This window comes from Lutra lutra, chromosome 8, assembly GCF_902655055.1.
Source record: "Lutra lutra chromosome 8, mLutLut1.2, whole genome shotgun sequence".
Lineage (NCBI taxonomy): Eukaryota > Metazoa > Chordata > Mammalia > Carnivora > Mustelidae > Lutra > Lutra lutra.
In genome coordinates, this window is record NC_062285.1 from 12,007,031 (window position 1) to 12,023,969 (window position 16,939).

A 16,939-nucleotide genomic window follows, 5' to 3' on the forward strand; every position below is an offset into this window, starting at 1 on the left:
CCCCCCCGGAACCGTAAGGACGCCCTGAGCCAGCAAGACCCCACGGGAGTGGCCCCAAGACAATGACAACCCGACCTTCACTGTCTGCCGCACGGACCCACCGACCTGTCCCACTCTTCCTTACGTAAACCTAGAAGTATTTCCAATGCTTTGGAGACCGTTTCTGAGACACAAGTCCACTGACTTCAGGTGCTGGCCTCACTCAAATCTAATTCCTTTGCTTCACCAGCGCTGGTCTCTCTGGGGATTCTGTCAGCAGCGAGCGGCTGCACCCGGTGTGTCTGAGGCACCCGGTGTGTCTGAGACCCCCGGAGTGTCTGAGACCCCCGGAGCCGGGTGGCCACACTGTGCTTCTGACTGGTCCAGCTCTCGCGGGCCTCCCCAGGACAGAGCACTTGGCCGCAGGCTCACGGTCTAGTTCCCAAGCCGAGGGCTGCGACAGGTCAGAGTCAGCTACTCCTGGCTAGTCCATCCCAGGCGGGGAGTACAGGAAGGAAGTCCTCTGCGGCTGCCAAAACCGGTTTCATTTCAAGGACTGTCTTTCCCTGAACTGGCATCAACAGCCTTGACCGCATTTGGTGAAACAGAGAAATGACTAAGCAGCAGTAGCAGACCCCAGAGATTTGGCTCCTGGTAAGTCTTGCTGATAAATGCACACCAGCTCCCGCCCTTGTCCTTCTCGGGTTCCCTGCTGCTGGGTACTTCTGAACTTCGTAACCCATCTGCTCAGGCTTGTGCAGCGTGAGCTGTGACTGTGGGTCCCTGTAATTCATGAAGGTACCGCTGGAAAAAAGAGCAGATGAGAGGTAAATGGGAAGCCAGGGTCCACATCTGGGGAGACTGCCATTGAGTTTGTGTGTACAAGACAGAATGCTAACTCTTATCCCCTCCCTGAGCGCCCTAGATTAAATATTGGCTGACTGGTCTCCTTTTAGTTGTAAGCCTACGACTAAGAAGAAAATGAATTTTCATTGTAACACCACCTGACATGAGTATATTACGCTCAGAGGAAAGATGGCCACTGAATGGCTCTTGGATTCCTTCCTCCCATTTCACTGCCTCTAAACAGGGGGTTTGGCTTTGCTCTCTTAGCTTGTCTAAGAAGCCGTGTGGTTTAGTTGGTGGATACCCCCACTTTGGGGGAAGAACAAATGCTAACAGGTACTCTGGGCTTCACGTAGTCACAGCTGTGCTGCTTCTGGGTCCTTCCTGAACCTCTGCCTAGGAAGATTCCTTCTGTTCCCAAAGGAAGCCCATGAGGACCTATTGTGAATTTATGGTGCACAGTGCTGAAAAGCAACCAGAGAAAATGGCTCTTTTGCAGGAGGGAGAGACAGGTCATGGAGATAAAGGAACTTTAAATTCACCGTCAGCCTTGCTGGTGGTACCCTTACACCTCCGCCGTCCCCTCCTCCTGTCTCTGTAGCATCAGCTGTGTGGTTCGCGTGGATGGCTCCTATACCAGCCTTGGTGCCTCCAAAGCCACCGGTTCCTGTGCCTCCTACCCTTGCTATCAAGGATCAAAGACCACCCTTAGCTGGTGAGCTACTTCCTCAGGAGGTTCAGAGGGAAGCACGAAGGGTTCCTGAGGCTCCCCCGGACTTAAACTGCCCACTTCAGATGCTTCCACAAAAGCCCCAAGTGACACTGGCCAGGGGGAACAAACTGATTAACTTTTTAGTGGACTTGGATGCCACATATTGGGGATTAAAGCTAATTCAGGATGGTCAGCTTAATGCAAACAGACATGTCTTTAGAGTTATCAGCATTAAATATAAAACTTGTGTTCTGCCAAGGTCTACTAAAGGTCACATTCTATACCCAGGTTTACTGAAGGGTATCTCTACTGCAATCTGTCAGCAAAAAGAGGACTTAAAACGATGGTTAATTTGATCTACCTTATGAAGTTTTCATGGGTAATTGTTAAGAGCAAGTAGGCTGAATTTAAAAAAAAAAAGGTGTATAGCTTTACAGAATCTTTGTTAAGCTAAAATTTGAAGTTTTGCTCGGTTAAATGATATGTTGGTTTGAACCCCTTGGGTATCTACGTCTTTTCCAAATAAGAAAAAGTACTGAAATCTTTATTAATGAATATAGGTTTATCTGCTTTGGGCTTCCTATGATAGAGAAACTGAAGATAAATTTGGGTCTGCCAGCAAACACATTTTATGCTTAGTCAAAAGACTGTATTATGAAAAAACACATGTTTCCAGAAATTATGAAATATATTTATTAATTTCCAACCTGAAGAATTCTGATGTAGTAGTTCACAATTGCTTACCACCTGGTTTTTAGTAGAAATTCAGGTTTCTAAGCATTAAGAATTCTGATAAATGTTATTGAGACTATTAGAAAAAAGGAAAGCTACTCCATATACAAGGAAAATAAGATGTCTTTTTTATAAGAAAGGTACGAGGAATGGGAATACATTATTTTTTTTAAGATTTTTATTTATTTATTTGACAGAGAGAGATCACAAGTAGACGGAGAGGCAGGCAGAGAGAGAGAGAGGGAAGCAGGCTCCCTGCTGAGCAGAGAGCCTGATGCGAGACTCGATCCCAGGACCCTGAGATCATGACCTGAGCGAAGGCAGTGGTTTAACCCACTGAGCCACCCAGGCGCCCGGGAATACATTTTTGTTGAGGAAAAGAGAAAGTAATTTTGTCCTAAAATGGTACTGGTTAGAAGGCTTTGGACATCTGATTGAAAAAGGAAGGTGGAGAAGGTTTGTGAAGGGGAATCTTTGGAAAATAAGTTTATAAATGGTCAGGACTAACACTGGAATGAATGAGTTTTAAAAGTATACCTGTATAAGACTGAAATTTAGCTTTTCTGTTAAAAAGATAAAATTTTCTTGGATTGTTGGTCTGCTCTGTAAGAGATTGTAAACAGAGTTCTTGGTTTTTTTGTGTTTTTTTTTTTTTTTTTTTTAAATCTCTTCAGGAAACCAAAGTTTCTATGTCTTGTCTTTTTTAGGTCTTTGATTACTTAAGAAAGTTAAAGCTTCTCAATTTTAAAGGAGCTAAGTTTTGCTCACAACTATGTCACCTTCTCATTACCAACTTGATTAAATCAACAGATAATGAAAGACTGTTTTATAATCAACTGTAATCCTATTTACATATGTGCTTTAAAGCCTTCTGAGATTTTTACAAACTTCCCAACCTTCATATTCTAAACAAAGTCTTCTTGACTAATTAAGCTTATTTATTAAGTTACATGGTAGTTAAGTTAGATGGGAAGCAATGTCATACAAATGATGCTAAGCTTTTTTAGGTTATATTGTATGGGTAAATGCTATAACTGTTGTAAAAATTATATGATAGATATTACATATACCATATATATCATACATATATCATATATTATATATATATATGTCCCTAAAGTTTTACTATGTCTCGGTATGTGGCTGGAATGGCAAAATCGCTCCAAAAGCCAGAGCTTACCATATTCCATGGGGCTAGCTATGGAAATAAGGCCCTCCCTTCCTTATGATGGGACTGGACAATGCACTTATGGATGCCTGTATCTCCTGGGAAGTCTGCCACTTTCCAGTGATGCCTCATAATCGGGATATTGTTAAAGCTAGACATTGGGCAGTGACGATTTCTTGATGATTCTATCCCTTGCCCAGCTCTGTTGATGCAGAATTATAAGAGGCTTAAACCAACCATACAGTGGCCATCTTTAATCAAACTCAGTACACAGTCACTCTGCTAAATGAGGAAACCACATGAATTCAGAAAGTCATCCTTCAAAACCAGATGGCCATTGGTATTTTGACTGCAGCCCAAGGAGGAACCTGTGCTCTCATTAAAACAGACTGTTGTAATATATATTCCAAATTACTCAAAGAACGTGTCTGAAGCCATGTAAGATTCAAGTAGACACATCATTGCTATAGATGCCCTGGTTCTAGATCCTTTTAGCAGTTGACTTAATTGAATTCTTTCCAAATGGAAATATACTCTGCTAAGCACTGGTATGCTTCTTGTCCTTTTCTCTTTGATTGTGGTTTGACTTTTTCTATTTGTGAAACAGGAGCCTATGCCACTCATACCAGCATGGAGATGACTTACTACCTTACTCTGCATCTCAGAGAGACTCAAGCAATGAAATTCCCCCACCCTGTCAAAATCCTCCATTCCAAAATCCCTATGTCATCCCTGGTCAGTAGGAAGTAACTGCAGAAGAAATGACCACTGTCCCTTTTCCCTCCATAGAAATGGAATGGTGTTTTGACAGTGGGGATCTGAAAGAGGACTTTACTTCCTTTAAAACAAAAAAATGCTTGGCATGGAGCCCAATGTGGGGCTTGAACTCATGATCCTTAGATCAAGACCTGAGCTGAGATCAAAAGTTGGTCACTTAACTGACTGAACAACCCAGGTGCCCCAATTTTACCTCCATTTGTCCTGCATTTAAAAAAAAAAAAAAAAAAAAAGATTTATGAGAGAGAGAAAGAGAGAGAGAGAGAGAGAGAGTGTGTGTGTGTGTGTGTGTGCGCGCGCGCGCACGCACAAATAGGGTAAGGGGCAGAAGGAGAGAGAAAATCTCAAGCAGATTCCCTGCTGAGTTTGGAGCCAGACGTGGGGTTTGATCCCATGACCCTGAGATTATGACCTGAGACAAAATCAAGATGCTCCACTGATTGAGCCACCCAGGCACCCCTAAACTCATCTTTTAACTAAGGCAAAGCACCCCATGGTGGGAACCCAAACTACCCTCAAGCAATAAGGATGCCTTGATACCAGCAAGGCCCCGCATGATTGACCTGAAGACAGTGACTGACCTCGTCTTCACTGTGCACTGACCTGTGTCCCACTACATTTTTCTCACATAAACCTAGAAGTATTTCCAGCACTCTGGAGACAGTCTTTGAGATGTCAGTTCACTGTCCTCCCAGTGCTGGCCTCACTGAAATAAATTCCTTTCCTGCTTCACCATCACTCTCTCTCTGCCTCTGGATTTTGTCAGTGTAAGTGGCCAAATCTGGTCTGTTTGGGACTCATGGAGCCAGGTGCTCTTGCACCGTGGGCTCCAGTTACAGAAGGTTCCGGTCTTGGGAGTATTCAGGTCTGAATCAGCTCTACAACTTCACAGCTGCACAAGCTTGGGCAAAGTAACTCACTTCTCCTTTTTGTGCTTCAGTTTCTTCTTCTGGGATGATACAATTTTTACCTCACTGTCATGCCAAGGACTAGATGAAATACTACATGCGTAGCCCTTAACTCGATGTGTGGTACTCTACACGCTGGTTACTGTTATGACACAGGAGAGAGGAAGGACAGGACCCACTTGAGAAAAGACAGAAGTTAAAAACTCAGCCGGGACTGTTTGAAAGCAGTTAGGAACAGCAGAGGGTAATGAAAATTATTGTTAGATATTACTGGTAGAGAAATCTAAGTAGTAAAAAGGGATATTTGGTTGTCATTGAAATAATGCAATTATTTACTTAAGGTTGGAAAACTCCAAAGAGTAAGGAAACATGAGTGGGGGAGAAGCTCATCGCAGAGGAACTGGGAATCTTCACTGGCCATAACAGAAGGGTCAACATTCAGCATCTCCAGTTTAGGAATATCTTGAGGGCAACCCTCCTTCTGGGAGATAAAGGGTAAAATCTCTGCTGAGAACCAGGCCTCAGAAACTTAAGGAATTCCAAGCAGGAGACAGACAAAGAACAGTCACTGCAGTATGAGTGACATCACAGGGCTTAAAAAAAAAAGGCTACAGGATCCTGCTGGGAATGTAAAATTACAGTGAGAAGTGCAAGGAGCAGAATGTCTGTCAGAAAGTAAGGCATGAGGCCCACAGGACAGAGTCCATATTCAATCCACCATCAGGTGCCAGGAACCCAAAGATCAACGGGCAAAGGGGATTTAGGGCAACTTAAACGCATATAATTAAATTAACCTCTTCACTGAAGATTTCAGCCAGGTGAATTTTAGTTCAGTGACTGTGGACCCAAACAACAACATTTATGGAAACAACATTTATGGAAAGCCGCAGCCAAAATTCCGGAGATCACCTGTGACTTGGGGCTGACAATGGAATGCTGTGATACATATTTTCAGGAGCGTGATTTTACTAAAAGGTAGTCTAGAAGGTGCTGTGGTATTCTGTCCTGATAACCCTTTAAAACTCTGAGCAGGAGACACGAGAGTCAGGGTAACAGCACTCAATTGTGAGAAGGCTAATTAAGATACACCAGAGACGAAGGGCAAATTGTATCTGGGACAGGAGTTTAAAGCTTTGAGGAGGTCTAGCTCCACTCTGGTGGGATAAGCACACTACAGCCTGTCTCCCACACTGATCACAATTAAAACCTCTGGCCAGCACACAAAAAGCAACACAAAAATGTGCAGACTCTGAAAAAGCAAATGAAAGCAGACAGAGTATAAAAGGATGTCAGATGTGGAGAGATGACCCCCAAAGTGATGAAGTTACCCTGTTTCTCTTTCTTTGTTCTTAGGCTTTGCCGGAGGAGGACTATCCATTCAGAGATGGCAGTGGACTGTGCTAAGACCCCACAAAAGTGGTGGGCTCACTCCTAAGATGTTCATACGTGAGACGAACCCAAAACAGCATAACTAAGATCAAAACCGCTGTGTAGGTGTCTGACTGACACAAATGCCACATGCAACAAATACACTCAAGGGGCGCCTGGGTGGCTCAGTGGGTTAAGCCGCTGCCTTCGGCTCAGGTCATGGTCTCAGGGTCCTGGGATCGAGTCCCGCATCGGGCTCTCTGCTCGGCGGGAAGCCTGCTTCCCTCTCTCTCTCTCTCTCTCTGCCTTCTTCTCCGTCTACTTGTGATCTCTCTCTGTCAAATAAATAAAATCTTTAAAAAAAAAAAAAGAAATACACTCAAAGCAGCACAGCAAAGACTTGAAAACTGAACTAAAGCAAACAGAATAAGCCTAATCAGGCTGACAGTCTGCTAAAAAATGGAACATTTTTCCAGAGGAATATAGTAAGATCCAAAGTCTATACAAAGTATATGTTCAAAATGTCTAGGATACAGAACAAAGTTATTCAACATACACAGATGATGGATTCTAAAAAAAATAAAAATAAAATAAATCGACAGATGCCAACCACAAGATAAGCCTAACACTGGTATTACATTGGATAAACAAGTGTAAGGGCCTATTTAGCCACAGCAGCTCCACCCTGACCCTGCCCCGCCCCCCCCCCTTCCGGGAACTTACTTAAAAACAAGTCCCAGAAACCAGTCCCAGGTAACAAAGCCCAAATAAATGGGTGGGTCAGGCAAGGTGGAGGTAGCCAATCAGTGGGGGCGCATACTGTCTCCCTAGCTACCAAGGAGTATGGGCCCCGCCCTTTGGGTGCCAATTCTGACCAAGGTGATAGGCTAGTTGAAATATCTACTATAGGGTAAACTGTAATTTAATTGGTCACTTATGTGTGACCTAGCAGGACTGTGCAGCTTTCTCTGTGTTACAATCTCATTGGCCACCTGTGTGTGGCCAGGCCCAACCACATGGCCTTTGCCCTTAAAAGCTAGTCCATAACGCAGAGAGTCGTCGCCTCTTTGCAAGAGACAGCCCTGGCTGGTCAGTTTGATTCTCGATGCTTGGCGCGAAATAAAGCTTTGCTTGACCTTCACTTTGTGTCAGTCTCGCTCCTTTGATCGTGGACCCATTACTGGGGGACCCAACACAATAGTTGTCTTAACTAAGCTTCATGAGGCAAAACTAAACACACTTGAAATGAATGAAGCAAGCTCTTACTTGAACTTGATAAACAAAAACAATGAAAAAAGTTGGCAATTTCACAATAGAAAAAATATATAATATCTGAAAGATAATTATTTGGCCAGCAGGAAAGAGAGCAACACAGTGATGATGAAGGAAAGAGTCAGAGATCTTGAAGACAGATCAAAAGAAATTGTCAAATTTGAAAAACAAAACCACTAAAAAAACAAAAATCAGAGCCTTAGGATCCTGTGAGACAATACTAAAGGGTCTAACACATGTGCTACCGGAGTCCCAGAAATGGAGGGGAAAGAGATTAGGGCAAAAAAAAAAAAAAATCTTTGAAAAAATTACGGCCAAAAGTTTCCAAAATTTGGTGAAAGTCATAAATGTTTAGATTTGAGATGTTCAGTAAACCCAGGCACATTAAACTCAAAGCACAAATAGATACATCATATTCCAACTTCTGAAAATCAAAGATTAAAAAAACCCTCAAAATCAATTAGAGAGTAATTACATTCAGAGGTAAAGCAAAAAAGTCATCAGATATATCAAAAATCAAGTAAGAAAACAGATACCAAAAGAAGGCAGGAAAGAACAGAGAAACAAACAAAATACAAAGGGACAAACACAAAACAAATAGTAGGCCTAAAATAAAAATAATAGACCTAAATTCAACCATATCAATAGTTTATATTAAATGTTCCAAACATACCAATTAAAGATGTAGATTATTAGACTGGATAACTACAACAAGACCCAAGACTATGCTATCTGTAAAAAACAAACAACCCCACTTTAATAATAAACATATAGATGGGTTAAAGTAAAAGGACAGGAAAAGATGTATCATGCAAACAATAAGCAAAGGAAAACTTAGTGGCTATGTTATATATCACACAAAGCAGACTTCAGAACAATGAATATTACCAGGGATAAAAGAGGACATCACATAATAAGGTCAACTCATTAAGAAAACATAATACTCCCAAATATACATATACTCAACAACAGAGTTTCTAAATGTCTTAAAAGCTAACTGATGTGAAAAGAGAAACAGACAAATCTACAATGACAGAGAATTTAACACTCCTCTCCCAACAATTAACAGAATAAGTGGACAAAAAATTAGTAAGAATATGGAAGACTAAATAGCATCATCAACCAACTTGACTTAAATAACATTACACCAAACACTCCATTCAATAACAGCAGACTACACATTCTTTTTAAGTGCACACAGAACACCCAATGACATGGACCATGTCCTGGTCAAAAAACAAAGTAACAAACAACAATCTGATAAATTTAAAAGAATTGAAATCATACAAAGCATATTGTCTGATCATAATGAAATTAAGCAAGAAATCAATAACAGAAAGATATTTGGATAATCCTCAAGTATTTGGAAATTAAATAACATACTCTAAACAACTTGAGGATCAAAGAAATCACAAAGGGAAAGTATTCTGATTTGAGTGAAATGGTATAAAGATACAACAGATCAAAATTTGTAGGTTGCAATGCTTAGAGGGAAACTTAAATTTATGCCTAATAACAGATTTTTTTTAAAAAAAGTGTTTCTAGTCAATAGTCTAAGATTTAACTTTATAAAACTAGAAAAAAATAAAAATAAGTCCAAAGTAAGCAGAAGGAGGAAATAATAACACAAATCAGCAAAATTGAGAAAAGAAAAAAAACAATTTCAATATACAAGTGGTCTTATAAAAGATCAATAAATTTAGAAAAAGGCAGGTAGACTCTACGAAGGCCAGCAGTGATCCCCACCCTCCTGCGTTTTACACCTTTGTGCAATTCACTCTCCTTGATTGTGAGTAAAATCTGTGATTTGCTTCTAACCAACAGAATATTGGATGTTCTGTTCTTTTGCCTTCTCAGTTTATACACTCTGACGAAGCAAGCTACCACACTGCAGAGGCCCACATCACAAGGAACTGAGGGTGGATTACTCGAAGTAGATCCTTTATCAGTCTAACATTCAAACTGAGACACCTACCTGTGGTCAAGACTTGAGAAGCCTTTTAAGAGATCCTAAAGCAGGGGCGCCTGGGTGGCTAAGTGGGTTGAGCCTCTGCCTTCGGGTCAGGTCATGATCTCAGGGTCCTGGGATCCAGTCCCGCATCAGCCTCTCTGCTTGGCAGGGAGCCTGCTTTCTCCTCTCTCTCTCTGCCTGCCTGTCTACCTGCTTGTGCTCTCTCTCTGTCAAATAAATAAATAAAATCTTAAAAAAAAAAAAAAAAAAGAGATCCTAAAGCAGAGGACCCAGCCAAATCAAGCCAGAATGCTCTAAATTCTGACCTGCAGAAACTTTCAAATAATAAGTATGTGCTATTTTAAAGTCACTAAGTTTGTAGTAAACTGAAGCTATGAATATGCAGATTATGAAGACTTAAACTTTGAATCCTACATAATTCCACACAAGAACTCTAAGAACTTATTATGGAGCAATACACACCTGATTTAAGAGTGAAGACACAAATTATCAATAACAAGAAGGAAAGTGGAGACATTACTACAGACCTTACATAGAGTTAAAGGATAATAAGAGAATATTGTGAACAACTTTATGCTTATACAATTGGCAACTTAGATGAAATGGACAAATTCTTTCAAAGACACAAACTGCCAAAGCTCATTCAAGAAGACAGGCTAACAACATGGATCAAACTAGAAGGTATTATGCTGAGCAAAATAAGTCAATCAGAGAAAGACAAGTATCATATGATCTCCCTGATATGAGGAAGTTGAGAGGCAAAGTGGGGAGCTTGGGGGGGTAGGGAAGGAAAAAATGAAACATGATGGGATTGGGAGGGAGACAAACCATAAGAGACTCTTAATCTCACCAAACAAACTGAGGGTTGCCAGTGGGAGGGGGGTAGGGACAGCGTGGTTAGGTTATGGACATTGGGGAGCATATGTGCTATGGTGAGTGCTGTGAAGTGTGTAAACCTGGCGATTCACAGACCTGTACCCCTGGGGCTAATAACACATAATATGTTAATTAAAAATTTTTAAAATTTAAAAAAGATTTTCTTTGGCTTGAAATCTTCAAGCACCGTACTCTTTGAAGTTAAATTCTTCCTATCTCGCTTGTTTCTTCAGAATTAACCCAAAAGGCACACTTACCAACCAGGACTACAAGCCGGTATTTTTCATTCGTTTGCCGCCGATACGGCGTCACTTCCTCATATGTGGGCACATCAGCGGTGTCGTACTGGTCACTCTTCTTGCATTCATACATGGACTTATTTGTTTTCTTATCTTTCCTACTAAGACGAAAACTCCTCCTAAAACCAGCTGCAAAAAAACATATATATATATATATATGTATTTTTAGTAATAAGAATTAAAGAAAGAAACCTCCCAAAACACAAAAATGAAAAAGCCCTCAAAAGTTGGCTTGGATTTTTTGAACCAGAATATTGTCACAAGTACATTTAGTATGAAAAAACACACAGATACTACACAATTTCACTAAAGCAACCATTTATAAGAGAATCCTTGAACATTTATTTTTATAGTTGTAAAAATATTGTATTTGGTTCCAAACCATAAAGAGTTCTCAGAAATCAATGAGTAAAATAATTGTGTAATAAAGCCAAGTAAGTTGGAAATAGTTTATCATGGACTGACTGAACACAGTTGATAAGAGAAAGTTAAAAGCACTGTAGAAACATTTAAAATATAAATGCTGAATTCCCTCATTCAAAAATACTGGAATATACTGGATTGTAAGCATAACCTAACAACATACCTGTGGCACAGACAAGCATCTATTATTAAATAAAAAGGAAACTAATTTAGGGAGAGTTCAGTGTCACACACACCAAACAGGGATCGGGCCAACAGAAGAGCAAGTTCTTTGACTTTTACGAGATTCCAGCATTGGGAGGCGGGGGCAGTAAATGACCACGTCCGGGTTCTTCTTCTCCTATGGAAAAGTCCATGGTTTTATAATTCGAAGCCTACTGAATTTTGGGAATAAGATTCATAGTCTCAAGTGTGTACTCTTATCAACAGATCATATGATCTTTTCCTAAAATAACTGTACAAGTACTTCAATAAATTTAAGTGCTTAAAGCTCAAGGCTGTCATTAAACACATGGGCTTAAAAAGCTGAGGCAAATGTTCTTGTTCCCAGTCAACCCCCATTTCATTGTGCTTGCTCTTCGTGTTGTTGCATTGTTTGGGACTTATTTCCTTTCTAGAACAGTGATGTGCGTCACACACAGCACGATTTCATCCCAACAACCCAGTATAAATTCGGGAAGATGTGAGTCAGTTCTTGACCTAACCCTCAAAATCCAGACTTTAAGGAACACTGCTCTGCTGAGTGAAATATTATATATATTCATATCAGCTCCATGGTACAAAGCAAAATGCAAGTACATTTTTAAGTATATAAAAATATATCCCCTTGGAAAAGAGAATATATTTGTTTGGGTATTGATATCATCAATGAGAGAGTTCTCTGAACTCAGACCAAGAATCACCTCTTTGGGTCCCTTTCTTTCTTTCTTTCTAGAAAGAAATGTAAGTATGTATTTAAGAAATTAAGCATTTAAGAAACTACCAGGATTCAAAATAAAGGCCAATATGAAAAGCAATGATCAGTAACCCTGGAGTTATAGCACTCAATTTATGGATTCACCGTTTAATAAAAATCAGCCAAGATATTAAGAAGAGGGTGATAAAATGTTCACCTGATAATAGAGCTCTACGGCCCACCACGAGTCATTCTGACTTTGAGCAGGTACTCAGAGTTTTTGAAGGAAAAGATTTACAAAGGATTTGAGACAAGAGTCCATCACTCTAAAGCTTTCGTATCAAAGGCAGAAGGCAAAGGGGAAAAGGCAAACAGGAAAGGAATAAAACACTGGTATCTATCCAAGGACGAGATTCAGAGAAAGCAAATGGGGAATGTGCCGACCTGGCCCTAGGATGAAGTGTCAATTCCAAAACCACTCATGCAGGCAGAGTTCAAACTTCTCTATAAAGGGTCAAAGGGTAGCTGATTATTATTAATCTCTTGTATTTTTTTAGGATATCGGGAAATTATTATTAATCTCTTGTATTTTTTCGGATATTGGGAAAGACTCATGAGAACGTAGGAAAAGAGTTCCTTTACATGGGAGTCCTCGCAATGCCACGCCGAAGTGGGGGGGATCCCTACAACTGCTCCCAGCGCTTGAGCGACATGCTTCTCAGACAACTCTCTCACCAATTTGCAGAAATTAGCGATGCCATCCTGACCCCGCCCCAGCTCTGTCAGCTGTGACGGCTGGCCCACCCAGGAATCCAGCAGTAGATGGCATCCGGTTTAGCACACAGACTACACACCAGCTCTCCTAACTCTTTGATGCCTGCCATTTCAGCGTTTCTCATTTCAGGTTCCCACAGTTCTTATCTCATGGAAGGCAGTTATAGGATAAGTGGGTGGAACTGGAAATTTCTTCATGATTATTCTTGAGGGTTTCCCTCAAGTCCCTACAAACTTACAGCCCAGGAATGAATCTAACCAGGACAGAAATGTTTCATCCACAGCAAATGAAGTCCAGAAGGAAAAACCTGAAAATTTCTGAGCCACGAATCCCAGCTAAGTCCTGAATCTCAGTGAAAGTGTTTACCTGATTGCGTTTTTACAATTAACGGACGTTTTTGCTTTCATTATAAACAATAAAGAGATAGTAGGAGAAAGTGCAGGTAATCGGATTTGTGATGTGAGATTCTCTGGACATCAAAGACGGGGACTATGGTCTCACAGGACGGTTTGGTGATACTTGCTGTCCAGGGCTTGGTACAGAACAGGTGATTGATAAAAGTCTTATAAATTCAAGTAATATAAAAAAGCAATTAACAAAACCCCACTTCACCCCTGTCACATCTTCTTACTGTAAATTTCAACAAAGAAAGCAGGGCGCATTTGCTATTTTCACAAGAGAAAATTCTAAGAGGCAGGCCTAATGACAAAACATGGCATACGCAAAGGCAGAGAGCTGGAGGGAGCTCTGGAGACCATCCTGGCCTGCAGCGTCCTTGCTCCCTGGCCACACAGATAGTACAGATGCCACCTGCCCATGCACAGTGACACGGTCCTGATCTCATTCCCGCCAGTTTTCTAGGTGACGATGACTGAGCAACTAGAATTCCCACAGGTTGTGAAGGTTCAGCGTCCTGACCCAAAATCCTCACTCACAAAAATAAGGAGAAACGGCAGAACACCACACCACGCCTATTAGAGCAGCAGTACCGAGTGTTAAAAATCGAAGGCCAGGGGCACCTGGGTGGCTCAGTGGGTTAAGCCTCTGCCTTCGGCTCAGGTCATGATCTCAGGGTCCTAGGATCGAGCCCCACATCGGGCTCTCTGCTCAGCAGGGAGCCTGCTTCCTCCTCTCTCTCTGCCTGCCTCTCTACCTGCTTGTGATCTCTATCTGTCAAATAAATAAATAAAAATCTTAAAAAAAAAAAAATCGAAGGCCAGGCGCGTCTGGGTGGCTCGGTCAGCTAAGCAACCGACTCTGGGTTTTGGCTCAGGTCTGATCAGAGAGTCACGCGATCCAGCCCCGCATCCGGCTCTGCACTCAGCACGGAATCTGCTTGAGATTCTCTCCCCCTTCCTCTGCTCCTGCTCACTCTCTAAAAGAAATAAATAAAATCTTAAAAGAAAGAAACAAACAAACAAAAAAACCCCAACTTTGTTTTTGAGGACCAGAGGTGGCGAAGTCTGGGTTAGCGTCTAGATTCTGACACTTACTAGCTGTATGAGATTTGCCGACATTTTAAAAACTCCTCTAAAGCTCACTTCTCAACTTTAAAATGAAGATAAGAGTATCGATCTTAGGAGGTTGTTAAAGATTAAACAATTCACATAAAGCATTTGGCCCAGTACCCGGCAGGTGGTAAAGACCTACATATATTAGCTGTAGATTAGTACTTGATTATGTCTCCAACTAACTGAAAGCACCTGGAAGGCAGGAACTTATACCTCCCTGTACTCCCACTGCACACAGTCTAGCAAGAAAGGGAAAAACAAGGGGCTTGTTAATAAGGGTTTAAATGGCTGTTACAGAAGAATATTTAAATATAAAGACTAGTATTAAAATTACAGCCAGATTTAAATGTTAAATATTAAAAGTACCTATTAAAGTAGTAAAGCATTTTAACGAAACACGACAGAAAAATTTAGTATGCACTATCCTTTCGCTATCCCCTGCTACAAGATACTCTAAGGTTATGTGTTATTTCTTGTACAATATTTACATGTAAATAACCTCCTTCCCTCTCATCTTCTTATCATGACCATGTACTCTCCTGATCCATAGACACCTGTCTACTTTCCATATTTATAGCGCTCCATACATATAAATATACAGGATGAAACAAATTTTCCAACCCAGAGGAACCAATAAAACAGCCAGAACAGAGGATACAACAAAAGGCACAAAATTCAGAGTACTTGCTTGTGACGGTTTCTCAAACCAAAACAGGCTGTTTTCCTAGAATCTATCCTCCCCAGGAAGTCAGGGGTGATGGCTCATTTGGCACGCTGTTCAAGGCTCTGATTTTCAAACGTGGGTCCCATAATGAGCTATGTGCCAGCACACACCTTAGTAAGTAAGGTTAAAGGAAACTTAATTCTGTGTCTGGAAGAGGCAATTTCTTCCCTTCAGCTTTTATGTGGTTCTCTTATTAAAAGGAAGGTTTAAAAATATATACTTACAAGGAGAGTATGTATGCAAAGGGTTCGTTCAGGTACCTGTGAATAAACAACCTAGGACCTACTGAACCTGCATTCATTTTCAACACGCAAGTCTTAGCAAGAGCTGGCTTTAAAAAAGGAAGGGAAAAGGAACGGTAACGAGGAATCTGGAATAAGGGAATGGTTTTACACAAAATATATTTTTCCTTATATTTCACATTTTTGTAATTTATAATTGGCTCAACATTTTTATGGACAGGCTTTTTCCAGCGAGCTTACCCACAGCTGTTAGAGATTTGCGTGTTTTAAAGGAACAAAACGTTTATTTTACTACAATAGGAAAGTGACTCTAGAGTAGGACTGCAGCTGTAGGTCAGGCCCCTGATCAAAAGGAGACACTTCTTATCTCGTATTTTCCAGTAGAAATCATTTATGATCCCTTATTAACTTAGCACATACTTGCAATGCTTTATTTAAAGTATTTTTTACTATAAAGGGAAACATTTAAGTTGCCTGGTGTTTGCTCCTTATTTCAAGAAGACTGCAATAAACATCCCTGAACATTCCCTTTATTCAATCTAGTGGACTATTTCATTAGGACAAATTGCCAGAAGCTAGATAGATCTGGTCCAAATGCTTCTCAGATCAGTGAATACCAATGTACATTTCCACCAGCAGAAAGTACGATTTCCCATATATTACACCAGTCTCTCATAAAGACATTTCTAATTGCTTTGAAATCTTCAGAGATTTAAAAGTGAAAAACCCGTATGCCATTTCACCCTCACTGTTACAGAGGTTGACCTTTTTTTTCAAGTTTATTATCCATTTGCATTTCTTATTTCCTTTGTAAATTGCTTACTACATTTTGATCACCTTCTGAGTACGGTCTTCATAAATATATACATATACACATATCTTGTAAGGTCACAGCCCTTGGCCCTAAGTTATTGCAAACACTTTTTAAGATTTTCAATTTTCCATTTAGAAGAAATTTAAAATGTTTATGTAGTTGAGCCTGTTTCTTTTGTGATTTCTTTTACTGTTTTTAGGACTTTCCTATCCTTGGGTCTGATAAATATTCACCTATATTTTCTTAAGTTAGAAAAAAAAATGGGTTGCATGGCTTTACACTAACTTTTTTTTTTTTAATCCCATCTGGAATTACTCAGCTGTAATCATGAGATCGAGCTTGTGAGGTGAGGCTGTAACTTTATATTTTTCTAAGTAATTAACCAATGGTCCCAAAAATACTTACTGAATAACCCTTTCACTCCTTCATGTTGATACATATTTTGTACTAAAGTACCAGATGGCTTATTATTATGACAAAAAAGAAAGAAAGAAAGAAAGAAAGGAAGGAAGGAAGGAAGGAAGGAACCCAAAAACGTGATTCTTGGTCTGAGTTTAGAGAATTCTCTTACTGATGATATCAATACCAAAACAACAGAAGTTATGATGGTGGTGGTTGATAAGTATTGAGAACTTATGAGATAACA

General features: G+C 40.5%; 1 protein-coding gene across 1 annotated transcript in view; it reads right to left on the reverse strand.

Annotated features, from left to right (window-relative positions):
- The window catches only part of MPP7 (MAGUK p55 scaffold protein 7), a 285,707-nt gene that overhangs the window by 38,812 nt on the left and 229,956 nt on the right, over positions 1 to 16,939 (reverse strand). Inside the window, 1 exon segment of the mRNA XM_047743326.1 lies at positions 10,868 to 11,038. Within this exon segment, the coding sequence (XP_047599282.1) occupies positions 10,868 to 11,038 (171 nt within the window).